The sequence below is a fragment of the Crinia signifera genome, chromosome 5 (assembly GCF_055691185.1).
Source record: "Crinia signifera chromosome 5, ASM5569118v1, whole genome shotgun sequence".
Lineage (NCBI taxonomy): Eukaryota > Metazoa > Chordata > Amphibia > Anura > Myobatrachidae > Crinia > Crinia signifera.
The window spans coordinates 333,428,457-333,453,614 of NC_139221.1; the positions used below are offsets into that span (position 1 = coordinate 333,428,457).

General features: G+C 52.1%; 1 protein-coding gene across 1 annotated transcript in view; it reads right to left on the reverse strand.

The window, feature by feature from the left end:
• Positions 1–2,668: 2,668 nt before the first annotated feature.
• GRINA (glutamate ionotropic receptor NMDA type subunit associated protein 1) overlaps positions 2,669–25,158 on the reverse strand; it is an 82,766-nt gene continuing 60,276 nt past the window's right edge. Inside the window, exons 6-7 of the mRNA XM_083145061.1 lie at positions 18,732–18,875; positions 2,669–3,851 (exon numbers count right to left, since the gene is read on the reverse strand). Of these exons, the coding sequence (XP_083001187.1) occupies positions 3,702–3,851; positions 18,732–18,875 (294 nt within the window). The 3' untranslated portion in view covers positions 2,669–3,701. The remainder of the gene's footprint in view (positions 3,852–18,731; positions 18,876–25,158) is intronic.

The window sequence follows — 25,158 nt, forward strand, 5'->3', positions numbered from 1 at the left end:
CATCCTACACCACACATCCCCATATCCCTTACATCCTACACCACACCTCCCCATATCCCCTACATCCTACACCACACCTCCCCATATCCCCTACATCCTACACCACACCTCCCCATATCCCCTACATCCTACACCACACCTCCCCATATCCCCTACATCCTACACCACACCTCCCCATAGCCCCTACATCCTACACCTCCCCATATCCCTTACATCCTACACCACACCTCCCCATATCCCCTACATCCTACCACACCTCCCCATATCCCCTACATCCTACACCACACCTCCCCATATCCCCTACATCCTACACCACACCTCCCCATATCCCCTACATCCTACACCACACCTCCCCATATCCCCTACATCCTACACCACACCTCCCCATATCCCCTACATCCTACACCACACCTCCCCATATCCCCTACATCCTACACCACACCTCCCCATATCCCCTACATCCTACACCACACCTCCCCATAACCCCTACATCCACCACACCTCCCATACCCATCCTACACCACACCTCCCCATATCCCCTACATCCTACACCACACCTCCCCATATCCCCTACATCCTACACCACACCTCCCCATATCCCCTACACCACACCTCCCCATATCCCCTACATCCTACACCACACCTCCCCATAGCCCCTACATCCTACACCTCCCCATATCCCTTTACTCCTACCCCACACCTCCCCATATCCCCTACCTCCTACACCACACCTCCCCATATCCCCTACATCCTACACCACACCTCCCCATATCCCCTACATCCTACACCACACCTCCCCATATCCCCTACATCCTACACCACACCTCCCCATATCCCCTACATCCTACACCACACCTCCCCATATCCCCTACATCCTACACCACACCTCCCCATATCCCCTACATCCTACACCACACCTCCCCATATCCCTTACATCCTACACCACACCTCCCCATATCCCCTACATCCTACACCACACCTCCCCATATCCCCTACACCACACCTCCCCATATCCCTTACATCCTACACCACACCTCCCCATATCCCCTACATCCTACACCACACCTCCCATATCCCTACATCCTACACCACACCTCCCCATATCCCCTACATCCTACACCACACCTCCCCATATCCCCTACATCCTACACCACACCTCCCCATATCCCCTACATCCTACACCACACCTCCCCATATCCCCTACATCCTACACCACACCTCCCCATATCCCCTACATCCTACACCACACCTCCCCATATCCCTACATGCTACACCACACCTCCCCATATCCCCTACATCCTACACCACACCTCCCCATATCCCCTACATCCTACAGCACATCCCCATATCCCATACATCTTACAGTACACCTCCCCATATCCCTTACATCCTACACCACACCTCCCCATATCCCCTACATTCTACACCACACCTCCCCATATCCCCTACATTCCTACACCACACCTCCCCATATCCCCTACACCACACCTCCCCATATCCCTACATCCTACACCACACCTCCCCATAACCCCTACATCCTAAACCACACGTCCCCATATCCTCTACATCCTACACCACACCTCCCCATATCCCCTACATTCTCACCACACCTCCCCATATCCCCTACACCACACCTCCCCATATCCCCTACATCCTACACCACACCTCCCTATATCCCCTACATCCTACAACCACACCTCCCCATATCCCTTACATCCTACACCACAACTCCCTATATTCCCTACATCCTACACCACACCTCCCCTTATCCCCTACATCCTACACCACACCTCCCCATATACCCTACATGCTACACCTCACCTCCCCATATCCCCTACATCCTACACCACACCTCCCCATATCCCCTACATCCTACAGCACATCCCCATATCCCCTACATCCTACACCACACCTCCCCATATCCCTTACATCCTACACCACACCTCCCTATATCCCCTAACATCCTACACCACACCTCCCTATATTTCCTACATCCTACACCACACCTCCCCATATCCCTTACAACCTACACCACACCTCCACCACACCTCCCTATATCCCCTACATCCTACACCACACCTCCACCACACCTCCCCATATCCCCTACATCCTACACCACACCTCCCCATATCCCCTACATCCTACACCACACCTCCCCATATCCCCTACATCCTACACCACACCTCCCCATATCCCCTACATCCTACACCACACCTCCCCATATCCCCTACATCCTACACCACACCTCCCCATATCCCCTACATCCTACACCACACCTCCCCATATCCCTTACATCCTACACCACACCTCCCCATATCCCTTACATCCTACACCACACCTCCCCATATCCCCTACATCCTACACCACACCTCCCCATATCCCCTACATCCTACACCACACCTCCCCATATCCCCTACATCCTACACCACACCTCCCCATATCCCTTACATCCTACACCACACCTCCCCATATCCCTTACATCCTACACCACACCTCCCCATATCCCCTACATCCTACACCACACCTCTCCTCATCTGGCGCGTTAGAGCACAAGCTAAGCCTGGAACTTTGAGCAACATATCATAGCAGCAATTGTAGAAAGGTTAATAATTGTATGTGACAAGTTTGGGAATATCCCTTTCTGTGACACAAACATTCGATCATAAGCTTAAAGAGGAAAACAATTTTATTCAAATAAATTCAGACAACATAATCATCATGCAAGACCACGGGAGCAGCAGATGAAGTATTGTGGATTTCTGCAGAAGCCAGTCCATTCCAGTGGATCCCTCTGAAGCAGGCGCGTACTCAGCAATCACACACCAGTGACCGCCCGGATTATATACAACAGTTCTGACATGTTTCATGGATCACAAGTCGCAATGTCCGGTCCGAATTTCATTTTAAGTGGCCACAAAACCTGTCTCTGCCCCACGTGTGGTCTCTGTTGGGGAACCTAATATACTATCCAGGATTAAGCGTCCAGATATACTAGAGTGACCGGTGCTAATTAATACATACCATGGTAATAGCCACAACTATTACTAACTGCCCCACTATAACTAACAGGCAGCGCTGCAGTCTAGAACCAGAATCCTGGGGGCTCATTCTCAGTGACTTGCTGCTGTGCCGCTGGACACTGCTGATAACTACAGTATAATAGATATAGAATGTAACAATGCATAGCTCTAATCGGACGTGTATCGCATGTTTCTCCCGGAGGAAAGCTGCATGCATCGTCCATAGCAGACTTGGACCTTGCAATGGGTAATTCCAGAGCAGATTCCCCCATAGCAGGGGGAGGGCAGAGATTTCACATTAAGGGATAGAAAAATGACTATGTGCAATAAGGGTACCAGCGGTCTCATTATAAAACAGAGCCAGCAATAAATACTGTACGCAAAGGGAGGGACAACATAACCCGGAATGTGGTGGACTGGCCAGGTCACTGCCTCCGGAGGTGCAGTGACGTCTAGTAAAGTGCAGCTAGTGATTGTGTTGTGGTAGATGGCGGTATTGGGGCTAATACCTAAGGAACAAGTGCACTAGGGGCTCAGGTGCTGAGAGCGCAGTTCACAGATACCAGAAGCTTCAACATTCAACAGGCAAACGTCACTACCAGAGGGGGGGATATAAATATCAGCTGGAAGCGTAGAGGAGAATCCCAGGCCGAAGCTGGAACGGAGGCAGCAGATCTGAGCTCACTCCTTGGCCTTGCCAATTATAGCCAGGATGTAGAGGAAGATGTTAATGATATCTGTATACAGATTGAGAGCAGCAAATACATATTCCTCAGGGCTGAGAGATAACTGCTTGTTCCCCAGGATCATCTGTGTATCCACAGCCAAAAACTAGGGGGAGAGAGAGAGAGAGAGAGAGAAAATAAGCCATAAAATGCAACTCACCCAGTCTGCTGTACTAATATTATATTCTCCTATCGGCAATACAGCTCCCGGCGTGGTCTCCTACCTGCAATACAGCGCACGGCGTAGTCTCCTACCTGCTATACAGCGCACGGCGTAGTCTCCTACCTGCAATACAGCGCACGGCGTAATCTCCTACCTGCTATACAGCGCACGGCGTAGTCTCCTACCTGCAATACAGCGCACGGCATAGTCTCCTACCTGCAATACAGCGCACGGCGTAGTCTCCTACCTGCAATACAGCGCACGGCGTGGTCTCCTACCTGCTATACAGCGCACGGCATAGTCTCCTACCTGCTATACAGCGCACAGCGTAGTCTCCTACCTGCTATACAGCGCACGGCGTGGTCTCCTACCTGCAATACAGCGCACGGCGTAGTCTCCTACCTGCTATACAGCGCACGGCGTGGTCTCCTACCTGCTATAAAGCGCCCGGCGTGGTCTACCTGCAATACAGCGCACGGCGTAGTCTCCTTCCTGCAATACAGCGCACGGCGTAGTCTCCTTCCTGCAATACAGCGCACGGCGTGGTCTCCTACCTGCTATAAAGCGCCCGGCGTGGTCTCCTACCTGCAATACAGCGCACGGCGTAGTCTCCTACCTGCAATACAGCGCACGGCGTAGTCTCCTACCTGCTATACAGCGCACTGCGTGGTCTCCTACCTGCTATAAAGCGCCCGGCGTGGTCTACCTGCAATACAGCGCACGGCGTAGTCTCCTTCCTGTAATACAGCGCACGGCGTAGTCTCCTTCCTGCAATACAGCGCACGGCGTAGTCTCCTTCCTGCAATACAGCGCACGGCGTGGTCTCCTACCTGCTATACAGCGCACGGCATAGTCTCCTACCTGCTATACAGCGCACGGCGTAGTCTCCTACCTGCTATACAGCGCACTGCGTGGTCTCCTACCTGCTATAAAGCGCCCGGCGTGGTCTACCTGCAATACAGCGCACGGCGTAGTCTCCTTCCTGTAATACAGCGCACGGCGTAGTCTCCTTCCTGCAATACAGCGCACGGCGTAGTCTCCTTCCTGCAATACAGCGCACGGCGTGGTCTCCTACCTGCTATACAGCGCACGGCATAGTCTCCTACCTGCTATACAGCGCACGGCGTAGTCTCCTACCTGCTATACAGCGCACGGCGTGGTCTCCTACCTGCTATAAAGCGCACAGCGTAGTCTCCTTCCTGCAATACAGCGCACGGCGTGGTCTCCTACCTGCTATACAGCGCACGGCATAGTCTCCTACCTGCTATACAGCGCACGGCATAGTCTCCTACCTGCTATACAGCGCACGGCATAGTCTCCTACCTGCTATACAGCGCACGGCGTAGTCTCCTACCTGCTATACAGCGCACGGCGTGGTCTCCTACCTGCTATAAAGCGCCCGGCGTGGTCTACCTGCAATACAGCGCACGGCGTGGTCTCCTACCTGCTATACAGCGCACAGCATAGTCTCCTACCTGCTATACAGCACACAGCGTAGTCTCCTACCTGCTATACAGCGCCCGGCGTGGTCTCCTACCTGCTATAAAGCGCCCGGCGTGGTCTCCTACCTGCAATACAGCGCACGGCGTAGTCTCCTACCTGCAATACAGCGCACGGCGTAGTCTCCTACCTGCTATACAGCGCACGGCGTGGTCTCCTACCTGCTATAAAGCGCCCGGCGTGGTCTACCTGCAATACAGCGCACGGCGTAGTCTCCTTCCTGCAATACAGCGCACGGCGTAGTCTCCTTCCTGCAATACAGCGCACGGCGTAGTCTCCTTCCTGCAATACAGCGCACGGCGTGGTCTCCTACCTGCAATACAGCGCACGGCGTAGTCTCCTACCTGCAATACAGCGCACGGCGTAGTCTCCTACCTGCTATACAGCGCACGGCGTGGTCTCCTACCTGCTATAAAGCGCCCGGCGTGGTCTACCTGCAATACAGCGCACGGCGTAGTCTCCTTCCTGCAATACAGCGCACGGCGTGGTCTCCTTCCTGCAATACAGCGCACGGCGTGGTCTCCTACCTGCTATACAGCGCACGGCATAGTCTCCTTCCTGCAATACAGCGCACGGCATAGTCTCCTTCCTGCAATACAGCGCACGGCGTGGTCTCCTACCTGCTATACAGCGCACGGCATAGTCTCCTACCTGCTATACAGCGCACGGCATAGTCTCCTACCTGCTATACAGCGCACGGCATAGTCTCCTACCTGCTATACAGCGCACGGCATAGTCTCCTACCTGCTATACAGCGCACGGCATAGTCTCCTACCTGCTATACAGCGCACGGCATAGTCTATCTGCAATACAGCGCCCGGCGTGGTCTATCTGCAATACAGCGCCCGGCGTGGTCTATCTGCAATACAGCGCCCGGCGTGGTCTATCTGCAATACAGCGCCCGGCGTGGTCTATCTGCAATACAGCGCCCGGCGTGGTCTATCTGCAATACAGCGCCCGGCGTGGTCTATCTGCAATACAGCGCCCGGCGTGGTCTATCTGCAATACAGCGCCCGGCGTGGTCTATCTGCAATACAGCGCCCGGCGTGGTCTATCTGCAATACAGCGCCCGGCGTGGTCTATCTGCAATACAGCGCCCGGCGTGGTCTATCTGCAATACAGCGCCCGGCGTGGTCTATCTGCAATACAGCGCCCGGCGTGGTCTATCTGCAATACAGCGCCCGGCGTGGTCTATCTGCAATACAGCGCCCGGCGTGGTCTATCTGCAATACAGCGCCCGGCGTGGTCTATCTGCAATACAGCGCCCGGCGTGGTCTCCTACCTGCAATACAGCGCCCGGCGTGGTCTCCTACCTGCAATACAGCGCCCGGCGTGGTCTCCTACCTGCAATACAGCGCCCGGCGTGGTCTCCTACCTGCAATACAGCGTCAGGCATGGTCTCCTACCTGCAATACAGCGTCAGGCGTGGTCTATCTGCAATACAGCGCCCGGCGTGGTCTATCTGCAATACAGCGCCCGGCGTGGTCTATCTGCAATACAGCGCCCGGCGTGGTCTATCTGCAATACAGCGCCCGGCGTGGTCTATCTGCAATACAGCGCCCGGCGTGGTCTATCTGCAATACAGCGCCCGGCGTGGTCTATCTGCAATACAGCGCCCGGCGTGGTCTATCTGCAATACAGCGCCCGGCGTGGTCTATCTGCAATACAGCGCCCGGCGTGGTCTATCTGCAATACAGCGCCCGGCGTGGTCTATCTGCAATACAGCGCCCGGCGTGGTCTATCTGCAATACAGCGCCCGGCGTGGTCTATCTGCAATACAGCGCCCGGCGTGGTCTATCTGCAATACAGCGCCCGGCGTGGTCTATCTGCAATACAGCGCCCGGCGTGGTCTATCTGCAATACAGCGCCCGGCGTGGTCTATCTGCAATACAGCGCCCGGCGTGGTCTCCTACCTGCAATACAGCGCCCGGCGTGGTCTCCTACCTGCAATACAGCGCCCGGCGTGGTCTCCTACCTGCAATACAGCGTCAGGCATGGTCTCCTACCTGCAATACAGCGCACGGCATAGTTTCCTACCTGCAATACAGCGCCCAGCGTGGTCTATCTGCAATACAGCGCCCGGCGAGGTCTATCTGCAATACAGCGCCCGGCGTGGTCTATCTGCAATACAGCGCCCGGCGTGGTCTATCTGCAATACAGCGCCCGGCGTGGTCTATCTGCAATACAGCGCCCGGCGTGGTCTATCTGCAATACAGCGCCCGGCGTGGTCTCCTACCTGCAATACAGCGCCCGGCGTGGTCTCCTACCTGCAATACAGCGCCTGGCGTGGTCTATCTGCAATACAGCGCCCGGCGTAGTCTATCTGCAATACAGCGCCCGGCGTAGTCTATCTGCAATACAGCGCCCGGCGTAGTCTATCTGCAATACAGCGCCCGACGTAGTCTATCTGCAATACAGCGCCCGGCGTGGTCTATCTGCAATACAGCGCCCGGCGTGGTCTATCTGCAATACAGCGCCCGGCGTGGTCTATCTGCAATACAGCGCCCGGCGTGGTCTATCTGCAATACAGCGCCCGGCGTGGTCTATCTGCAATACAGCGCCCAGTGTTGTCTCCTATGCCCAATACAGTGCCTTTACAACCTGCGTAGTTTAGCTGCAACACTGTGCCCGGCGTGGTCTCCTACCTGCTATACAGTGCCCGGCGTGGTCTATTATGCACAATACAGTGCCCTGCATGGTCTCCTATGCGCAATACAGTGCCCGGCGTGGTCGCCTATGCGCAATACAGTACCCTGCGTGGTCTCCTATGCGCAATACAGTGCCCTGCGTGGTCTCCTATGCGCAATACAGTGCCCTGCGTTGTCTCCTATGCGCAATACAGTGCCCTGCGTTGTCTCCTATGCGCAATACAGTGCCCTGCGTGGTCGATTACCTGCAATACAGTGCCTTTACAACCTGCGTAGTCTACTACCTGCAACACTGTGCCCTGTGTGGTTTCCTATGCGCAATACAGCGCCCTGCGTGGTCTCCTATGCGCAATACAGCGCCCTGCGTGGTCGATTACCTGCAATACAGTGCCTTTACAACCTGTGTAGTCTACTACCTGCAACACTGTGCCCTGTGTGGTTTCCTATGCGCAATACAGCGCCCTGCGTGGTCTTCTATGCGCAATACAGCGCCCTGCGTGATCTCCTATGCGCAATACCGCGCCCTGCGTGGTCTCCTATGCGCAATACAGCGCCCTGCGTGGTCTCCTATGCGCAATACAGCGCCCTGCGTGGTCTCCTATGCGCAATACAGCGCCCTGCGTGGTCTCCTATGCGCAATACAGCGCCCTGCGTGGTCTCCTATGCGCAATACAGCGCCCTGCGTGGTCTCCTATGCGCAATACAGCGCCCTGCGTGGTCTCCTATGCGCAATACAGCGCCCTGCGTGGTCTCCTATGCGCAATACAGCGCCCTGCGTGGTCTCCTATGCGCAATACAGCGCCCTGCGTGGTCTCCTATGCACAATACAGCACCCTGCGTGGTCTCCTATGCGCAATACAGCGCCCTGCATGGTCTCCTATGCGCAATACAGCGCCCTGCGTGGTCTCCTATGCGCAATACAGCATCCTGCGTGGTCTCCTATGCGCAATACAGCATCCTGCGTTGTCTCCTATGCGCAATACAGCGCCCTGCGTGGTATCTAGTAGGAAGGGGAGACAGATTACAAGACGTGCAAGCGAGTGGTGGTTAGATAGCAGGATGTAAACAGGCAAGGGGTCGGAGAACCAGCTATTTCATGCAGTGGAAGGGTACGCTTTGATGAATAGGTGAGTTTTCAGTGCCTGTTTGAAGCTTTGCAAGGTCGGGGAGAGTCTAATGGAGCGAGGGAGTGCGTTCCACTGAAGGGGTGCAGCACGGGCAAAGTCCTGTACTCTAGCATGGGAAGCAGTGATCAGGGTGGAGGAGAGACGACAGTCGTCAGCTGACCGTAGAGGGCGGGAGGGTGTATGAATGGAGATGAGGTTAGAGATATAGGGAGCAATGGAATTAGAGATAGCCCTGTATGTGAGTGTGAGGTGTTTGAAGAGGATTCTGTAGGGGAATGGAAGCCAGTGCAGATTTTGTTGAAGGGGAGTGGCAGAATTAGAGCGGTGGCAGAGGAAGATAAGCCTGGCTGCAGCATTGAGGACAGATTGGAGAGGAGCCAGTCGGATCGAGCGAGGCCGGTGAGGAGAACATTGCAGTAGTCAAGCCGTGAGTGGATGATTAGCTTAGTTGCACTCTGTGAGAGAAAGGGCCTGATGCGAGCAATGTTGCGTAACTGGAACCGGAAAAAATGGAGCAGGGCTTGGATGTGGGGTGCAAAAAAGAGGAAGGATTCGAGAATGACACCCAGGCAGCGGAGTTGGGGAACGGGGGAGATGATGGTGTTGTTAACAGTGATATTAGTAGGGGGCAGTGATCGCGATAATGATGACCAGCCCCACACTTCGCTATAATAGCCAGCATGCTGGATACATCTAGTTAATTGCCGGTCAGTGTACAGCACTGATACATCGCTTGGAACGCTCATCTCCCTGTGTGTACGCTGTATTTTGCGGAGTCAGCAGCCAGTGGGTTAAGAGATAAACGAGATTACAGATAATCCCTCCACGTCCAGGCTTCTCACCAGTGACCTGAGTGCAGATCTATTACGATGGGAGAGAAGTGGGTGGTAATATGGGGGTGCTGTGGTACAGGGTCTATGTGGGTAATGGGGGTCCTGGCAGCAGGAACTCACCCCTCCTCCTCACTATACAGCTAAGGACACAGAGATGGCTGATGCATGGAATCACCCGGCAGGTTTACCCAATGGCAGAACACTCGGGATGGTGAAGGGCAGGCGCCGCGATAAAGGCGGGACACAATTTACTATTTAAACGGTGTGTAGGCCCAGCATTGCACTGATGTCTGGAGTGATACTTGTGCTGACCAAAAATGGTGCACGCAGGAAGGGATCTCCTCAGACAGTCACTATAGTAATAGGAAAGGACACAGGAGGGGATCTCCTCAGTCCCTGTAGTAATAGGAAAGGACACAGGAGGGGATCTCCTCAGTCACTGTAGTAATAATAGGTAAGGACACACAGGAGGGGATCTCCTCAGTCACTGTAGTAATAGGAAAGGACACACAGGAGGGGATCTCCTCAGTCCCTGTAGTAATAGGAAAGGACACAGGAGGGGATCTCCTCAGTCACTGTAGTAATAATAGGTAAGGACACACAGGAGGGGATCTCCTCAGTCACTGTAGTAATAATAGGAAAGGACACACAGGAGGGGATCTCCTCAGTCACTGTAGTAATAATAGGTACGGACACACAGGAGGGATATCCTCAATCCCTATAGTAATAGGAAAGGACACACAGGAGGGGATCTCCTCAGTCACTGTAGTAATAATAATAGGTAAGGACACACAGGATGGGATCTCCTCAGTCACTGTAGTAATGGGAAAGGACACACAGGAGGGGATCTCCTCAGTCACTGTAGTAATAATAATAGGTAAGGACACACAGGATGGGATCTCCTCAGTCACTGTAGTAATGGGAAAGGACACACAGGAGGGGGATCTCCTCGGTCCCTGTAGTAATGGGAAAGGACACACAAGAGGGGATCTCCTCAGTCACTGTAGTAATGCAAAAAGGACACACAGGAGGGGATCTCCTCAGTCACTGTAGTAATAGGAAAGGACACACAGGAGGGATTTCCTCAGTCACTGTAGTAATAGGAAAGGACACACAGGTGGGATCTCCTCGGTCCCTACAATCATGGGAAAGGACACACAGATGGGGGATCTCCTCGGTCCCTGTAGTAATGGGAAAGCGCACACAGCAGGGATCTCCTCGGTCCCTGTAGTAATGGGAAAGGACACACAGCAGGGATCTCCTCGGTCCCTGTAGTAATGGGAAAGGACACACAGGAGGGATCTCCTCAGTCACTGTAGTAATGGGAAAGGACACACAGATGGGATCTCCTCAGTCACTGTAGTAATAATAGGTAAGGACAAACAGGAGGGGATCTCATCAGTCACTGTAGTAATGGGAAAGGACACACAGGAGGGATTTCCTCAGTCACTGTAGTAGTAGGAAAGGACACACAGGTGGGATCTCCTCGGTCCCTACAATCATGGGAAAGGACACACAGATGGGGGATCTCCTCGGTCCCTGTAGTAATGGGAAAGCGCACACAGCAGGGATCTCCTCGGTCCCTGTAGTAATGGGAAAGCGCACACAGCAGGGATCTCCTCGGTCCCTGTAGTAATGGGAAAGGACACACAGGAGGGGATCTCCTCAGTCACTGTAGTAATAGGAAAGGACACAGGAGGGGATCTCCTCAGTCACTGAAGTAATGGGAAAGGACACACAGGAGGGATTTCCTCAGTCACTGTAGTAATAGGAAAGGACACACAGGTGGGATCTCCTCGGTCCCTACAATCATGGGAAACGACACACAGATGGGGGATCTCCTCGGTCCCTGTAGTAATGGGAAAGCGCACACAGCAGGGATCTCCTCGGTCCCTGTAGTAATGGGAAAGGACACACAGGAGGGATCTCCTCAGTCACTGTAGTAATGGGAAAGGACACACAGATGGGATCTCCTCAGTCACTGTAGTAATAGGAAAGGACACACAGGTGGGATCTCCTCGGTCCCTACAATCATGGGAAAGGACACACAGGAGGGGATTTCCTCGGCCCCTGTAGTAATGGGAAAGGACACACAGGAGGGGGATCTCCTCAGTCACTGTAGTAATGGGAAAGAGCACACAGGAGGGGGATCTCCTCAGTCACTGTAGTAATGGGAAAGGACACACACACACACAGGCGGGATCTCCTCGGTCCCTGTAGTAATAAGAAAGGACACACAGATTGGATCTCCTCAGTCACTGTAGTAATAGGAAAGGACACACAGGTGGGATCTCTCGGTCCCTATAATAATGGGAAAGGACACACAGGAGGGGGATCTCCTCAGTCACTGTAGTAATAGGAAAGGACACAGGTGGGATCTCCTCGGTCCCTATAATCATGGGAAAGGACACACAGGAGGGGGATCTCCTCAGTCACTGTAGTAATGGGAAAGGACACACACAGGCGGGAGGGATCTCCTCGGTCCCTGTAGTAATAGGAAAGGACACACAGATGGGATCTCCTCAGTCACTGTAGTAATAGGAAAGGACACACAGGTGGGATCTCTCAGTCCCTATAATCATGGGAAAGGACACACAGGAGGGGGATCTCCTCAGTCACTGTAGTAATCGGAAAGGACACACAGGAGGGATCTCCTCAGTCACTGTAGTAATGGGAAAGGACACACAGGTGGGATCTCCTCGGTCTCTGTAGTAATGGGAAAGGACACACAGGAGGGGGATCTCCTTAGACCCTGTAGTAATGGGAAAAGACACACCGGAGGGGGATCTCCTCGGTCCCTGTAGTAATGGGAAAGGACACACACAGGAGGGATCTCCTCGGTCCCTGTAGTAATATGAAAGGATACACACAGGAGGGATCTCCTCAGTCACTGTAGTAATAATAGGGATACAGACAGGAGCCTGGTATATCTGCACATGCCGGATACCGTATAATATCCGGGAGCCGGGATACAGACAGGAGCCTGGTATATCTGCACAGGCCGGACACCGTATAATATCCAGGAGCCGGGATACAGACAGGAGCCTGGTATATCTGCACAGGTCAGACACCGTATAATATCCAGGAGCCGGGATACAGACAGGAGCCTGGTATATCTGCACAGGCCGGACACCGTATAATATCCAGGAGCCGGGATACAGACAGGAGCCTGGTATATCTGCACATGCCGGATACCGTATAATATCCGGGAGCCGGGATACAGACAGGAGCCTGGTATATCTGCACAGGCCGGACACCGTATAATATCCAGGAGCCGGGATACAGACAGGAGCCTGGTATATCTGCACAGGTCAGACACCGTATAATATCCAGGAGCCGGGATACAGACAGGAGCCTGGTATATCTGCACAGGCCGGACACCGTATAATATCCAGGAGCCGGGATACAGACAGGAGCCTGGTATATCTGCACATGCCGGATACCGTATAATATCCGGGAGCCGGGATACAGACAGGAGCCTGGTATATCTGCACAGGCCGGACACCGTATAATATCCAGGAGCCAGGATACAGACAGGAGCCTGGTATATCTGCACATGCCGGATACCGTATAATATCCAGGAGCCGGGATACAGACAGGAGCCTGGTATATCTGCACAGGTCAGACACCGTATAATATCCAGGAGCCGGGATACAGACAGGAGCCTGGTATATCTGCACAGGTCAGACACCGTATAATATCCAGGAGCCGGGATACAGACAGGAGCCTGGTATATCTGCACAGGTCAGACACCGTATAATATCCAGGAGCCGGGATACAGACAGGAGCCTGGTATATCTGCACAGGCCGGACACCGTATAATATCCAGGAGCCGGGATACAGACAGGAGCCTGGTATATCTGCACAGGTCAGACACTGTATAATATCCAGGAGCCGGGATACAGACAGGAGCCTGGTATATCTGCACAGGTCAGACACCGTATAATATCCGGGAGCCGGGATACAGACGGGAGCCTGGTATATCTGCACATGCCGGATACCGTATAATATCCGGGAGCCGGGATACAGACAGGAGCCTGGTATATCTGCACAGGTCAGACACTGTATAATATCCAGGAGCCGGGATACAGACAGGAGCCTGGTATATCTGCACAGGTCAGACACCGTATAATATCCGGGAGCCGGGATACAGACGGGAGCCTGGTATATCTGCACATGCCGGATACCGTATAATATCCGGGAGCCGGGATACAGACGGGAGCCTGGTATATCTGCACATGCCGGATACCGTATAATATCCGGGAGCCGGGATACAGACAGGAGCCTGGTATATCTGCACAGGCCGGACACCGTATAATATCCGGGAGCCGGGATACAGACAGGAGCCTGGTATATCTGCACAGGTCAGACACCGTATAATATCCAGGAGCCGGGATACAGACAGGAGCCTGGTATATCTGCACAGGTCAGACACCGTATAATATCCAGGAGCCGGGATACAGACGGGAGCCTGGTATATCTGCACAGGTCAGACACCGTATAATATCCAGGAGCCGGGATACAGACAGGAGCCTGGTATATCTGCACAGGCCGGACACCGTATAATATCCAGGAGCCGGGATACAGACAGGAGCCTGGTATATCTGCACATGCCGGATACCGTATAATATCCAGGAGCCAGGATACAGACAGGAGCCTGGTATATCTGCACAGGCTGGACACCGTATAATATCCAGGAGCCGGGATACAGACAGGAGCCTGGTATATCTGCACATGCCGGACACCGTATAATATCCGGGAGCCGGGATCCAGACAGGAGCCTGGTATATCTGCACAGGCCGGACACCGTATAATATCCAGGAGCCGGGATACAGACAGGAGCCTGGTATATCTGCACAGGTCAGACACCGTATAATATCCAGGAGCCGGGATACAGACAGGAGCCTGGTATATCTGCACAGGCCGGACACCGTATAGTATCCAGGAGCCGGGATACAGACAGGAGCCTGGTATATCTGCACAGGCCGGACACCGTATAATATCCAGGAGCCGGGATACAGACAGGAGCCTGGTATATGTGCACAGGCTGGACACAGTATAATATCCAGGAGCCAGGATACAGACAGGAGCCTGGTATATCTGCACAGGTCAGACACCGTATAATATCCGGGAGCCGGGATACAGACGGGAGCCTGGTATATCTGCACATGCCGGATACCGTATAATATCCGGGAGCCGGGATACAGACGGGAGCCTGGTATATCTGCACATGCCGGATACCGTATAATATCCGGGAGCCGGGATACAGACAGGAGCCTGGTATATCTGCACATGCCGGATACCGTATAATATCCGGGAGCCGGGATACAGACAGGAGCCTGGTATATCTGCACAGGCCGGACACCGTATAATATCCGGGAGCCGGGATACAGACAGGAGCCTGGTATATCTGCACAGGTCAGACACCGTATAATATCCGGGAGCCGGGATACAGACAGGAGCCTGGTATATCTGCACTTGCCGGATACCGTATAATATCCGGGAGCCGGGATACAGACAGGAGCCTGGTATATCTGCACTTGCCAGACACCGTATAATATCCAGGAGCCGGGATACAGACAGGAGCCTGGTATATCTGCACAGGTCAGACACCGTATAATATCCGGGAGCCGGGATACAGACAGGAGCCTGGTATATCTGCACAGGTCAGACACCGTATAGTATCCAGGAGCCAGGATACAGACAGGATCCTGGTATATCTGCACAGGCCGGACACCGTATAATATCCGGGAGCCGGGATACAGACAGGAGCCTGGTATATCTGCACAGGCCGGACACCGTATAATATCCGGGAGCCGGGATACAGACAGGAGCCTGGTATATCTGCACAGGTCAGACACCGTATAATATCCAGGAGCCGGGATACAGACAGGAGCCTGGTATATCTGCACAGGCCGGACACCGTATAATATCCGGGAGCCGGGATACAGACGGGAGCCTGGTATATCTGCACAGGTCAGACACCGTATAATATCCAGGAGCCGGGATACAGACAGGAGCCTGGTATATCTGCACATGCCGGACACCGTATAATATCCAGGAGCCGGGATACAGACAGGAGCCTGGTATATCTGCACAGGTCAGACACCGTATAATATCCAGGAGCCGGGATACAGACAGGAGCCTGGTATATCTGCACAGGCCAGACACCGTATAGTATCCGGGAGCCGGGATACAGACAGGAGCCTGGTATATCTGCACAGGCCGGACACCATATAATATCCGGGAGCCGGGATACAGACAGGATCCTGGTATATCTGCACAGGTCAGACACCGTATAATATCCAGGAGCCGGGATACAGACAGGAGCCTGGTATATCTGCACAGGTCAGACACCGTATAATATCCAGGAGCCGGGATACAGACGGGAGCCTGGTATATCTGCACATGCCGGATACCGTATAATATCCAGGAGCCGGGATACAGACAGGAGCCTGGTATATCTGCACAGGCCGGACACCGTATAATATCCAGGATCCGGGATACAGACAGGAGCCTGGTATATCTGCACAGGTCAGACACCGTATAATATCCAGGAGCCGGGATACAGACAGGAGCCTGGTATATCTGCACATGCCGGACACCGTATAATATCCAGGAGCCAGGATACAGACAGGAGCCTGGTATATCTGCACAGGCCGGACACCGTATAATATCCAGGAGCCGGTATACAGACAGGATCCTGGTATATCTGCACATGCCGGACACCGTATAATATCCAGGAGCCGGGATACAGACAGGAGCCTGGTATATCTGCACAGGCCGGACACCGTATAATATCCAGGAGCCGGGATACAGACAGGAGCCTGGTATATCTGCACAGGTCAGACACCGTATAATATCCAGGAGCCGGGATACAGACAGGAGCCTGGTATATCTGCACAGGTCAGACACCGTATAATATCCAGGAGCCGGGATACAGACAGGAGCCTGGTATATCTGCACAGGCCGGACACCGTATAATATCAAGGAGCCGGGATACAGACAGGAGCCTGGTATATCTGCACAGGCCGGACACCGTATAATATCAAGGAGCCGGGATACAGATAGAATATGAATTTATTAATATAACACAACCCTCCTGGTGACAAATAGTAGCACATCCAACTGATCAGCGGTAGCCGACTTATTTACAACCGATGGTCAAAACCAATGAGGCCTATTTGAATGATACAAAGGATGTCTTTCTTCAACGGGAAGGAATTATAGGTAGGATACTGATCATTTCTTGGTTAGTGCTGATGTCAGTGCCCTATATACTGTGATACAAATTGAAAAAGGTTTACAATCAGCTACTTTCTTGATTTTATTGAATATAAGCAAGCTCTTTATTTTAAAAAGTATTTATTTTATCCTTCAAAATAATTGAAGGATAATGGGCTAATTGAGTCATATATAATTGAGATTATAGAAACTTTTAATAACCAGGATAATTGATATTGGTGTATGTTTTGTACGTTGTATATGTGATTTATGTCTTGAAAATTTCTTTAATGGATACGATAAAAAAAATTAAAGAAAATAAAAGGGGTCTGGAAAAGAGAAATGGAGAGAAGAAAGGCTGCCGTCTGCTTGCTGGCACAATATGAACTGAAGAATCAGCCACCAAATGTTATCTGCATTATGTCAGCAGTAGATTTCACAATTAATTCCCACATGTTTATGTTCCATCATCCATTTACCAGTATGTATTAAACCCGCTTTCTTTTATGGATAGTAATACACACACACGTAAGATATTTGCGCAATATGAACCCAATTAATTATTGCTATTAACATTCCTTCCATGATTATACAGTATAGCCTATGGAACTTATCACAGGGTGGTCATAAGTCATTTCCCAAATGCAGAACAGTCTTTAGCTAGATCTAGCAACCAGAATGTCTTCAAATGTTTATGCTGTACAGAGCCATATTCATCCCATCAGCAACTGCACACTGAGATTGTTTTCCCAGGATCCCGCCTCCCATGTCCTAATTAGTTTCCAAAGCCAAAAAATTCATACTCTAGTTTTTAGATCAAGTGACTGCTCTGAATAGGGGAACTTTGTACCTTTTTATGTATATAGCCCTGCTCTATGAATAAAAAAGTTAATATCTTCTTGCTCACTTTTACCTTTCAATAAAAGTTCTATTGTGCTCAAAAAAATATATATATATATTTTAAGGTACCTACTACTTTCAAACTATGGGGACCGCGATGGGTACCAGGTTCCCACCTTAACCTTTTTATGGCCTATTGGGAAGATCTTGGAATATGGCCAGTTGGCCAGCTGGGGTCAGGCCACATCTCCTAAATCCAGGCCAATAGTCATCATAAAAACTGGTTAGAAGGGATTCAGCCAGTTCCCCCATGCATTTGCACAGATTGATTTAAGGACTTATTAAAAACATATTTTAGGCCTAATTCAGACCCACTAGCTGCCTAAAAATGCTGGGCGTTCCTCGGCTTCGGCCTGGTGCCAACCCCGCCCACCCGTTTTGGAGCAAACACCTCGGTAAGTGTGATACTCAACCAAAGGCGCCCGCAGGGGGTCTGCACATGCGTAAATACACAAGCATGCAAAGACCCCACACCACTGGAACCGATTATGGACCATTCCCAATAGGTCTGAATTAGGCCCTATATTTTAAGCGCCTTATTGGATAGTGATTTTCTGCTGATGACGTCACCACAATACAGGAGTCACTTACGCATGTAAACAGAAGGGCGCCCAGTGCGGCATATACAATCTGCAAGATCTTGTTGCGGATAAAGATGCAGAGGATGGAGAAGATAAGCAGGACCACCAGGCTGACCATCAGGACCCCCATACAGGAAGTGAAGTCATATTTTGTCTGAAGTATACATGAAGATAAAAAAAAAAAAAAAGATAATTTGTCCTTAGTTATACATTGCAATTACAAGATGGAAGTAATAACAGTAGCTCTATATCTTATTAGAATAGAAGAAAAAACCTGCCCTGATAATGTAATCACAGTATTGGCAAAGTTTCACACTGCCATTAGCTGGCCCTAGTGGAGACACAACCCATTATTCCCCACACTGCCATTAGCTGGCCCTAGCGGAGACACAACCCATTCTCTCCCACACTGCCATTAGCTGGCCCTAGCGGAGACACAACCCATTCTCTCCCACACTGCCATTAGCTGGCCCTAGCGGAGACACAACCCATTCTCCCCCACACTACCATTAGCTGGCCCTAGCGGAGATACAACCAATTCTCCCCCACACTGCCATTAGCTGGCCCTAGTGGAGACACAACCCATTCTCCCCCACACTGACATTAGCTGGCCCTAGCGGAGATACAACCCATTCTCCCCCACACTGACATTAGCTGGCCCTAGCGGAGACACAACCCATTATCCCCCACACTGCCATTAGCTGGCCCTAGCGGAGACACAACCCATTCTCTCCCACACTGACATTAGCTGGCCCTAGCGGAGACACAACCCATTATCCCCCACACTGCCATTAGCTGGCCCTAGCGGAGACACAACCCATTCTCTCCCACACTGACATTAGCTGGCCCTAGCGGAGATACAACCAATTCTCTCCCACACTGCCATTAGCTGGTCCTAGCGGAGACACAACCCATTCTCTCCCACACTGCCATTAGCTGGCCCAAGCGGAGACACAACCCATTCTCCCCCACACTGACATTAGCTGGTCCTAGCGGAGACACAACCCATTATCCCCCACACTGCCATTAGCTGGTCCTAGCGGAGACACAACCCATTCTCCCCCACACTGCCATTAGCTGGTCCTAGCGGAGACACAACCCATTCTCCCCCACACTGCCATTAGCTGGTCCTAGCGGAGACACAACCCATTCTCCCCCACACTGCCATTAGCTGGTCCTAGCGGAGACACAACCCATTCTCTCCCACACTGCCATTAGCTGGCCCTAGCGGAGACACAACCCATTCTCTCCCACACTGCCATTAGCTGGTCCTAGCGGAGACACAACCCATTCTCTCCCACACTGCCATTAGCTGGTCCTAGCGGAGACACAACCCATTATCCCCCACACTGCCATTAGCTGGTCCTAGCGGAGACACAACCCATTCTCCCCCACACTGCCATTAGCTGGCCCTAGCGGAGACACAACCCATTCTCCCCCACACTGCCATTAGCTGGCCCTAGCGGAGACACAACCCATTCTCTCCCACACTGCCATTAGCTGGTCCTAGCGGAGACACAACCCATTCTCCCCCACACTGCCATTAGCTGGTCCTAGCGGAGACACAACCCATTCTCCCCCACACTGCCATTAGCTGGTCCTAGCGGAGACACAACCCATTCTCCCCCACACTGCCATTAGCTGGTCCTAGCGGAGACACAACCCATTCTCCCCCACACTGCCATTAGCTGGTCCTAGCGGAGACACAACCCATTATCCCCCACACTGCCATTAGCTGGCCCTAGCGGAGACACAACCCATTCTCCCCCACACTGCCATTAGCTGGTCCTAGCGGAGACACAACCCATTATCCCCCACACTGCCATTAGCTGGCCCTAGCGGAGACACAACCCATTATTCCCCACACTGCCATTAGCTGGTCCTAGCGGAGACACAACCCATTCTCCCCCACACTGCCATTAGCTGGTCCTAGCGGAGACACAACCCATTCTCCCCCACACTGCCATTAGCTGGTCCTAGCGGAGACACAACCCATTATCCCCCACACTGCCATTAGCTGGTCCTAGCGGAGACACAACCCATTATCCCCCACACTGCCATTAGCTGGCCCTAGTGGAGACACAACCCATTATCCCCCACACTGCCATTAGCTGGTCCTAGCGGAGACACAACCCATTCTCCCCCACACTGCCATTAGCTGGTCCTAGCGGAGACACAACCCATTATCCCCCACACTGCCATTAGCTGGTCCTAGCGGAGACACAACCCATTCTCTCCCACACTGCCATTAGCTGGTCCTAGCGGAGATACAACCCATTCTCCCCCACACTGCCATTAGCTGGTCCTAGCGGAGACACAACCCATTCTCCCCCACACTGCCATTAGCTGGCCCTAGCGGAGACACAACCCATTCTCCCCCACACTGCCATTAGCTGGTCCTAGCGGAGACACAACCCATTATCCCCCACACTGCCATTAGCTGGTCCTAGCGGAGACACAACCCATTATCCCCCACACTGCCATTAGCTGGTCCTAGCGGAGACACAACCCATTCTCCCCCACACTGCCATTAGCTGGTCCTAGTGGAGACACAACCCATTCTCCCCCACACTGCCATTAGCTGGTCCTAGCGGAGACACAACCCATTCTCTCCCACACTGCCATTAGCTGGCCCTAGCGGAGACACAACCCATTCTCCCCCACACTGCCATTAGCTGGTCCTAGCGGAGACACAACCCATTCTCCCCCACACTGCCATTAGCTGGTCCTAGCGGAGACACAACCCATTCTCCCCCACACTGCCATTAGCTGGTCCTAGCGGAGACACAACCCATTCTCCCCCACACTGCCATTAGCTGGTCCTAGCGGAGACACAACCCATTATCCCCCACACTGCCATTAGCTGGTCCTAGCGGAGACACAACCCATTCTCCCCCACACTGCCATTAGCTGGCCCTAGCGGAGACACAGCCCATTCTCCCCCACACTGCCATTAGCTGGTCCTAGCGGAGACACAACCCATTCTCTCCCACACTGCCATTAGCTGGCCCTAGCGGAGACACAACCCATTCTCCCCCACACTGCCATTAGCTGGCCCTAGTGGAGACACAACCCATTCTCCCCCACACTGCCATTAGCTGGTCCTAGCGGAGACACAACCCATTCTCTCCCACACTGCCATTAGCTGGTCCTAGCGGAGACACAACCCATTCTCCCCCACACTGCCATTAGCTGGTCCTAGCGGAGACACAACCCATTCTCCCCCACACTGCCATTAGCTGGTCCTAGCGGAGACACAACCCATTATTCCCCACACTGCCATTAGCTTGCCCTAGCGGAGACACAACCCATTCTCCCCCACACTGCCATTAGCTGGTCCTAGCGGAGACACAGCCCATTATCCCCCACACTGCCATTACCTGACTCTAGCAAAGCTACACTCCATTATCCCCAACACTGCCAACAGCTGGTCCTGGCACTGCATATAGCTAATCCTAGCAGAGACACACCCCATTATCTACGACACTGCCAACAGCTAGTCCTGACACTGCCAATAGCTGACCTAACAGAGACACAACCCATTGTCCCTGACACTGTCAATAGCTGGTACTTGAAGAGAAACACACACACACCAATTTCCCCCACACTGCCATTAGCTGACCCTCGCACAGACACACACCATTATCACCCGCACTGCCATTAGCTGACCCTAGCAATGACACCCTCAATTCTCCCCGACACTGCCAATAGCTGGTCCTATCAGAGACCCACCCCATTCTTCCTGACATTAGCTGACCCAAGCAAAGACACACCCCATTGTCCCAGACACTGCCAAAAGCTGGTCCTAGCAGTGACACACCCCATTATCCATGACACTACCAGAGACCCACCCTCTTATCCCCCACACTGCCAATATCTGGTCCTGGCACTGACACACCCCATTAACCACGACACTGCCAACAGCTGGTCCTAGCAGAGACACACCCCATTCTCCCCGACACTGCCAATAGCTGGTCCTATCAGAGACCCACCCCATTCTCCCTGACATTAGCTGACCCAAGCAAAGACACACCCCATTGTCCCAGACACTGCCAAAAGCTGGTCCTGGCAGTGACACACCCCATTAACCACGACACTGCCAACAGCTGGTCCTAGCAGAGACACACCACATTCTCCCTGACACTGCCATTACCTGACCGTAGCAGAGACACACCTGATAGAGACCCCCTTGGGGTCTGCATAGTCATATGGGGAATAGATAAGAATTATTTTGCCCCAGAGGGTCGTACAAAGCACATATGAGCTAATGAGTTTTACATCAAGTTAAACAATGTGATTTGCAAGATAGTCAGCTGATATTTAGCTTTGCAACATTAGCTAAAAACAGCGACAAAATTAGGAAACATAAGGACCTACACCCAGGTGTGAGGAAGTACTGTATGTCCAGACAGATCAACTGTCTCAGAAGAACCAGATTAGGCATAAGGTACTTTCCAGACAAACAGCATTAGGGGGCAGGAATATGGGAGATCTAGGGTAACCAAAGCTTACTGGAAGTCCACTCCTTTGTTACAAAATGGAAGTACACGCTTATTACGCAGATCATGTCTGAACCAATGTTTGGCCTGTAATACCTCCCCATTGGGGAGGGTCATATATGAATATGTATGAAATTCCTGTAAGACCTTACCCCTGAGGGGAGGGGCATGCTTCTGTTACTTTGGTACAAATATATGTGTCCGTGCAAATAAACTTTAGAATACTTGCAATTATGATCCAACTTGTGTGGTATCTTATTCTTGTATTCTCCTGATCAGATCAGTAAAGGTAAGGTGTTGCAGAGGTGACTGAATATATCGAAGGTAATTATTCACGCTATTACACCCCATTAGACGTGTATCATGCAGAATCACAAGTGTGGTTTACAGAATTTATTTTTGTGTGTCTAACTGTATATATCTGCCTAGTAAAAAATTTTTAGAGATGAAATAATAAAAGTTAATTTTTAATACACACATTTCTCATCTCTACACTTTGTCTATTTCTTACTTGTTATACTAGCATTGACTGTCATATTAGGGGCGTCTCCAGAGTTTGGCGTTTCCCCTCTGACTTTTTATTCACTTTAATAAACGTAATCTCAGTTATGATAATTGTAATCTCCTGACAAAAGTGCCCCCCCCCCCCCAAAAAAAAGAGTCTTTCTTCTTCCTTTTCTTGAAATACCCCCATTACTCTCAAGGGTGCACCTCCACTACCCGTAATTATCAGAGAAAATGAATATTCTCATATAGGATAATATTTGTGGACGGATATATTTTGTTCATACCCAACTTAAACTTTAACCTGTCCACTGGTCTACTCTCCCATCCCCCTTCCCCTTGCATTTATACACACCCAATTATCCCAGATACTACCAATAGCTGGTCCTAGCAAAGACACACCCCATTATCCCCCACACTGCCATTAGCTGACCCTAGCAGACACACCCCATTCTCCCCCACACTGCCATTAGCTGACCCTAGCAGAGACACACCCCATTCTCCCCCACACTACCAATAGCTGGTCCTAGCAGAGACACACCCCATTATCCCCCACACTGCCATTAGCTGACCCAGACATTCTCCCCCACACTGCCAATAGCTGTTCCTAGGAGAGACACACCCCATTCTCCCCCACACTACCAATAGCTGACCCTAGGCTGAGACACACCCCATTATGCCCCACACTACCAATAGCTGACCCCAGCAGAGACACACCCCATTATCCTCAACACTGCCAAAGGCTGGTCCTAGCAGGGACACACTCCATTATCCATGACACTACTAGAGACCCACCCTCTTATCCCCACACTGCCAACAGCTGGTCCTAGCAGAGACACACCCCATTCTCCCCGACACTGCCAACAGCTGGTCCTGGCAGTGTGGGGGAGAATGGGGTGTGTCTCTGCTAGGGTCAGCTAATGGTATTCTCCCCCACACTACCAATAGCTGACCCTAGCAGAGACACACCCCATTATGCCCCACACTACCAATAGCTGACCCTAGCAGAGACACACCCCATTATGCCCCACACTGCCATTAGCTGACCCTAGCAGAGACACACCCCATTATGCCCCACACTGCAATTAGCAGACCCTAGCAGAGACACATTATCACCGACACTGCCAACAGCTGGTCCTACCAGAGACACACCCCATTATCCTCGACACTGCCAATAGCTGGTCCTAGCAGAGACACTACATTCTCCCTGCTAGGGTCAGCTAATGGCACACTCCATTCTCCCCGCCACTGCCAACACCTGGTCGTAGAAGAGATTTAGGTCTAACCTGTTCTCTTTCTTCGAGGACGTCAGGGGCCACAGGGCTAAAAGTGGGTAGAGAGTGAGGTCACGAGCCAATTCCAGCACCAGAAAGGTTAAACCTTTTGGCTGCTCCCAGTCAGCCAGGCTTCTCCCCTCCAGGCCAAGCTACTTTC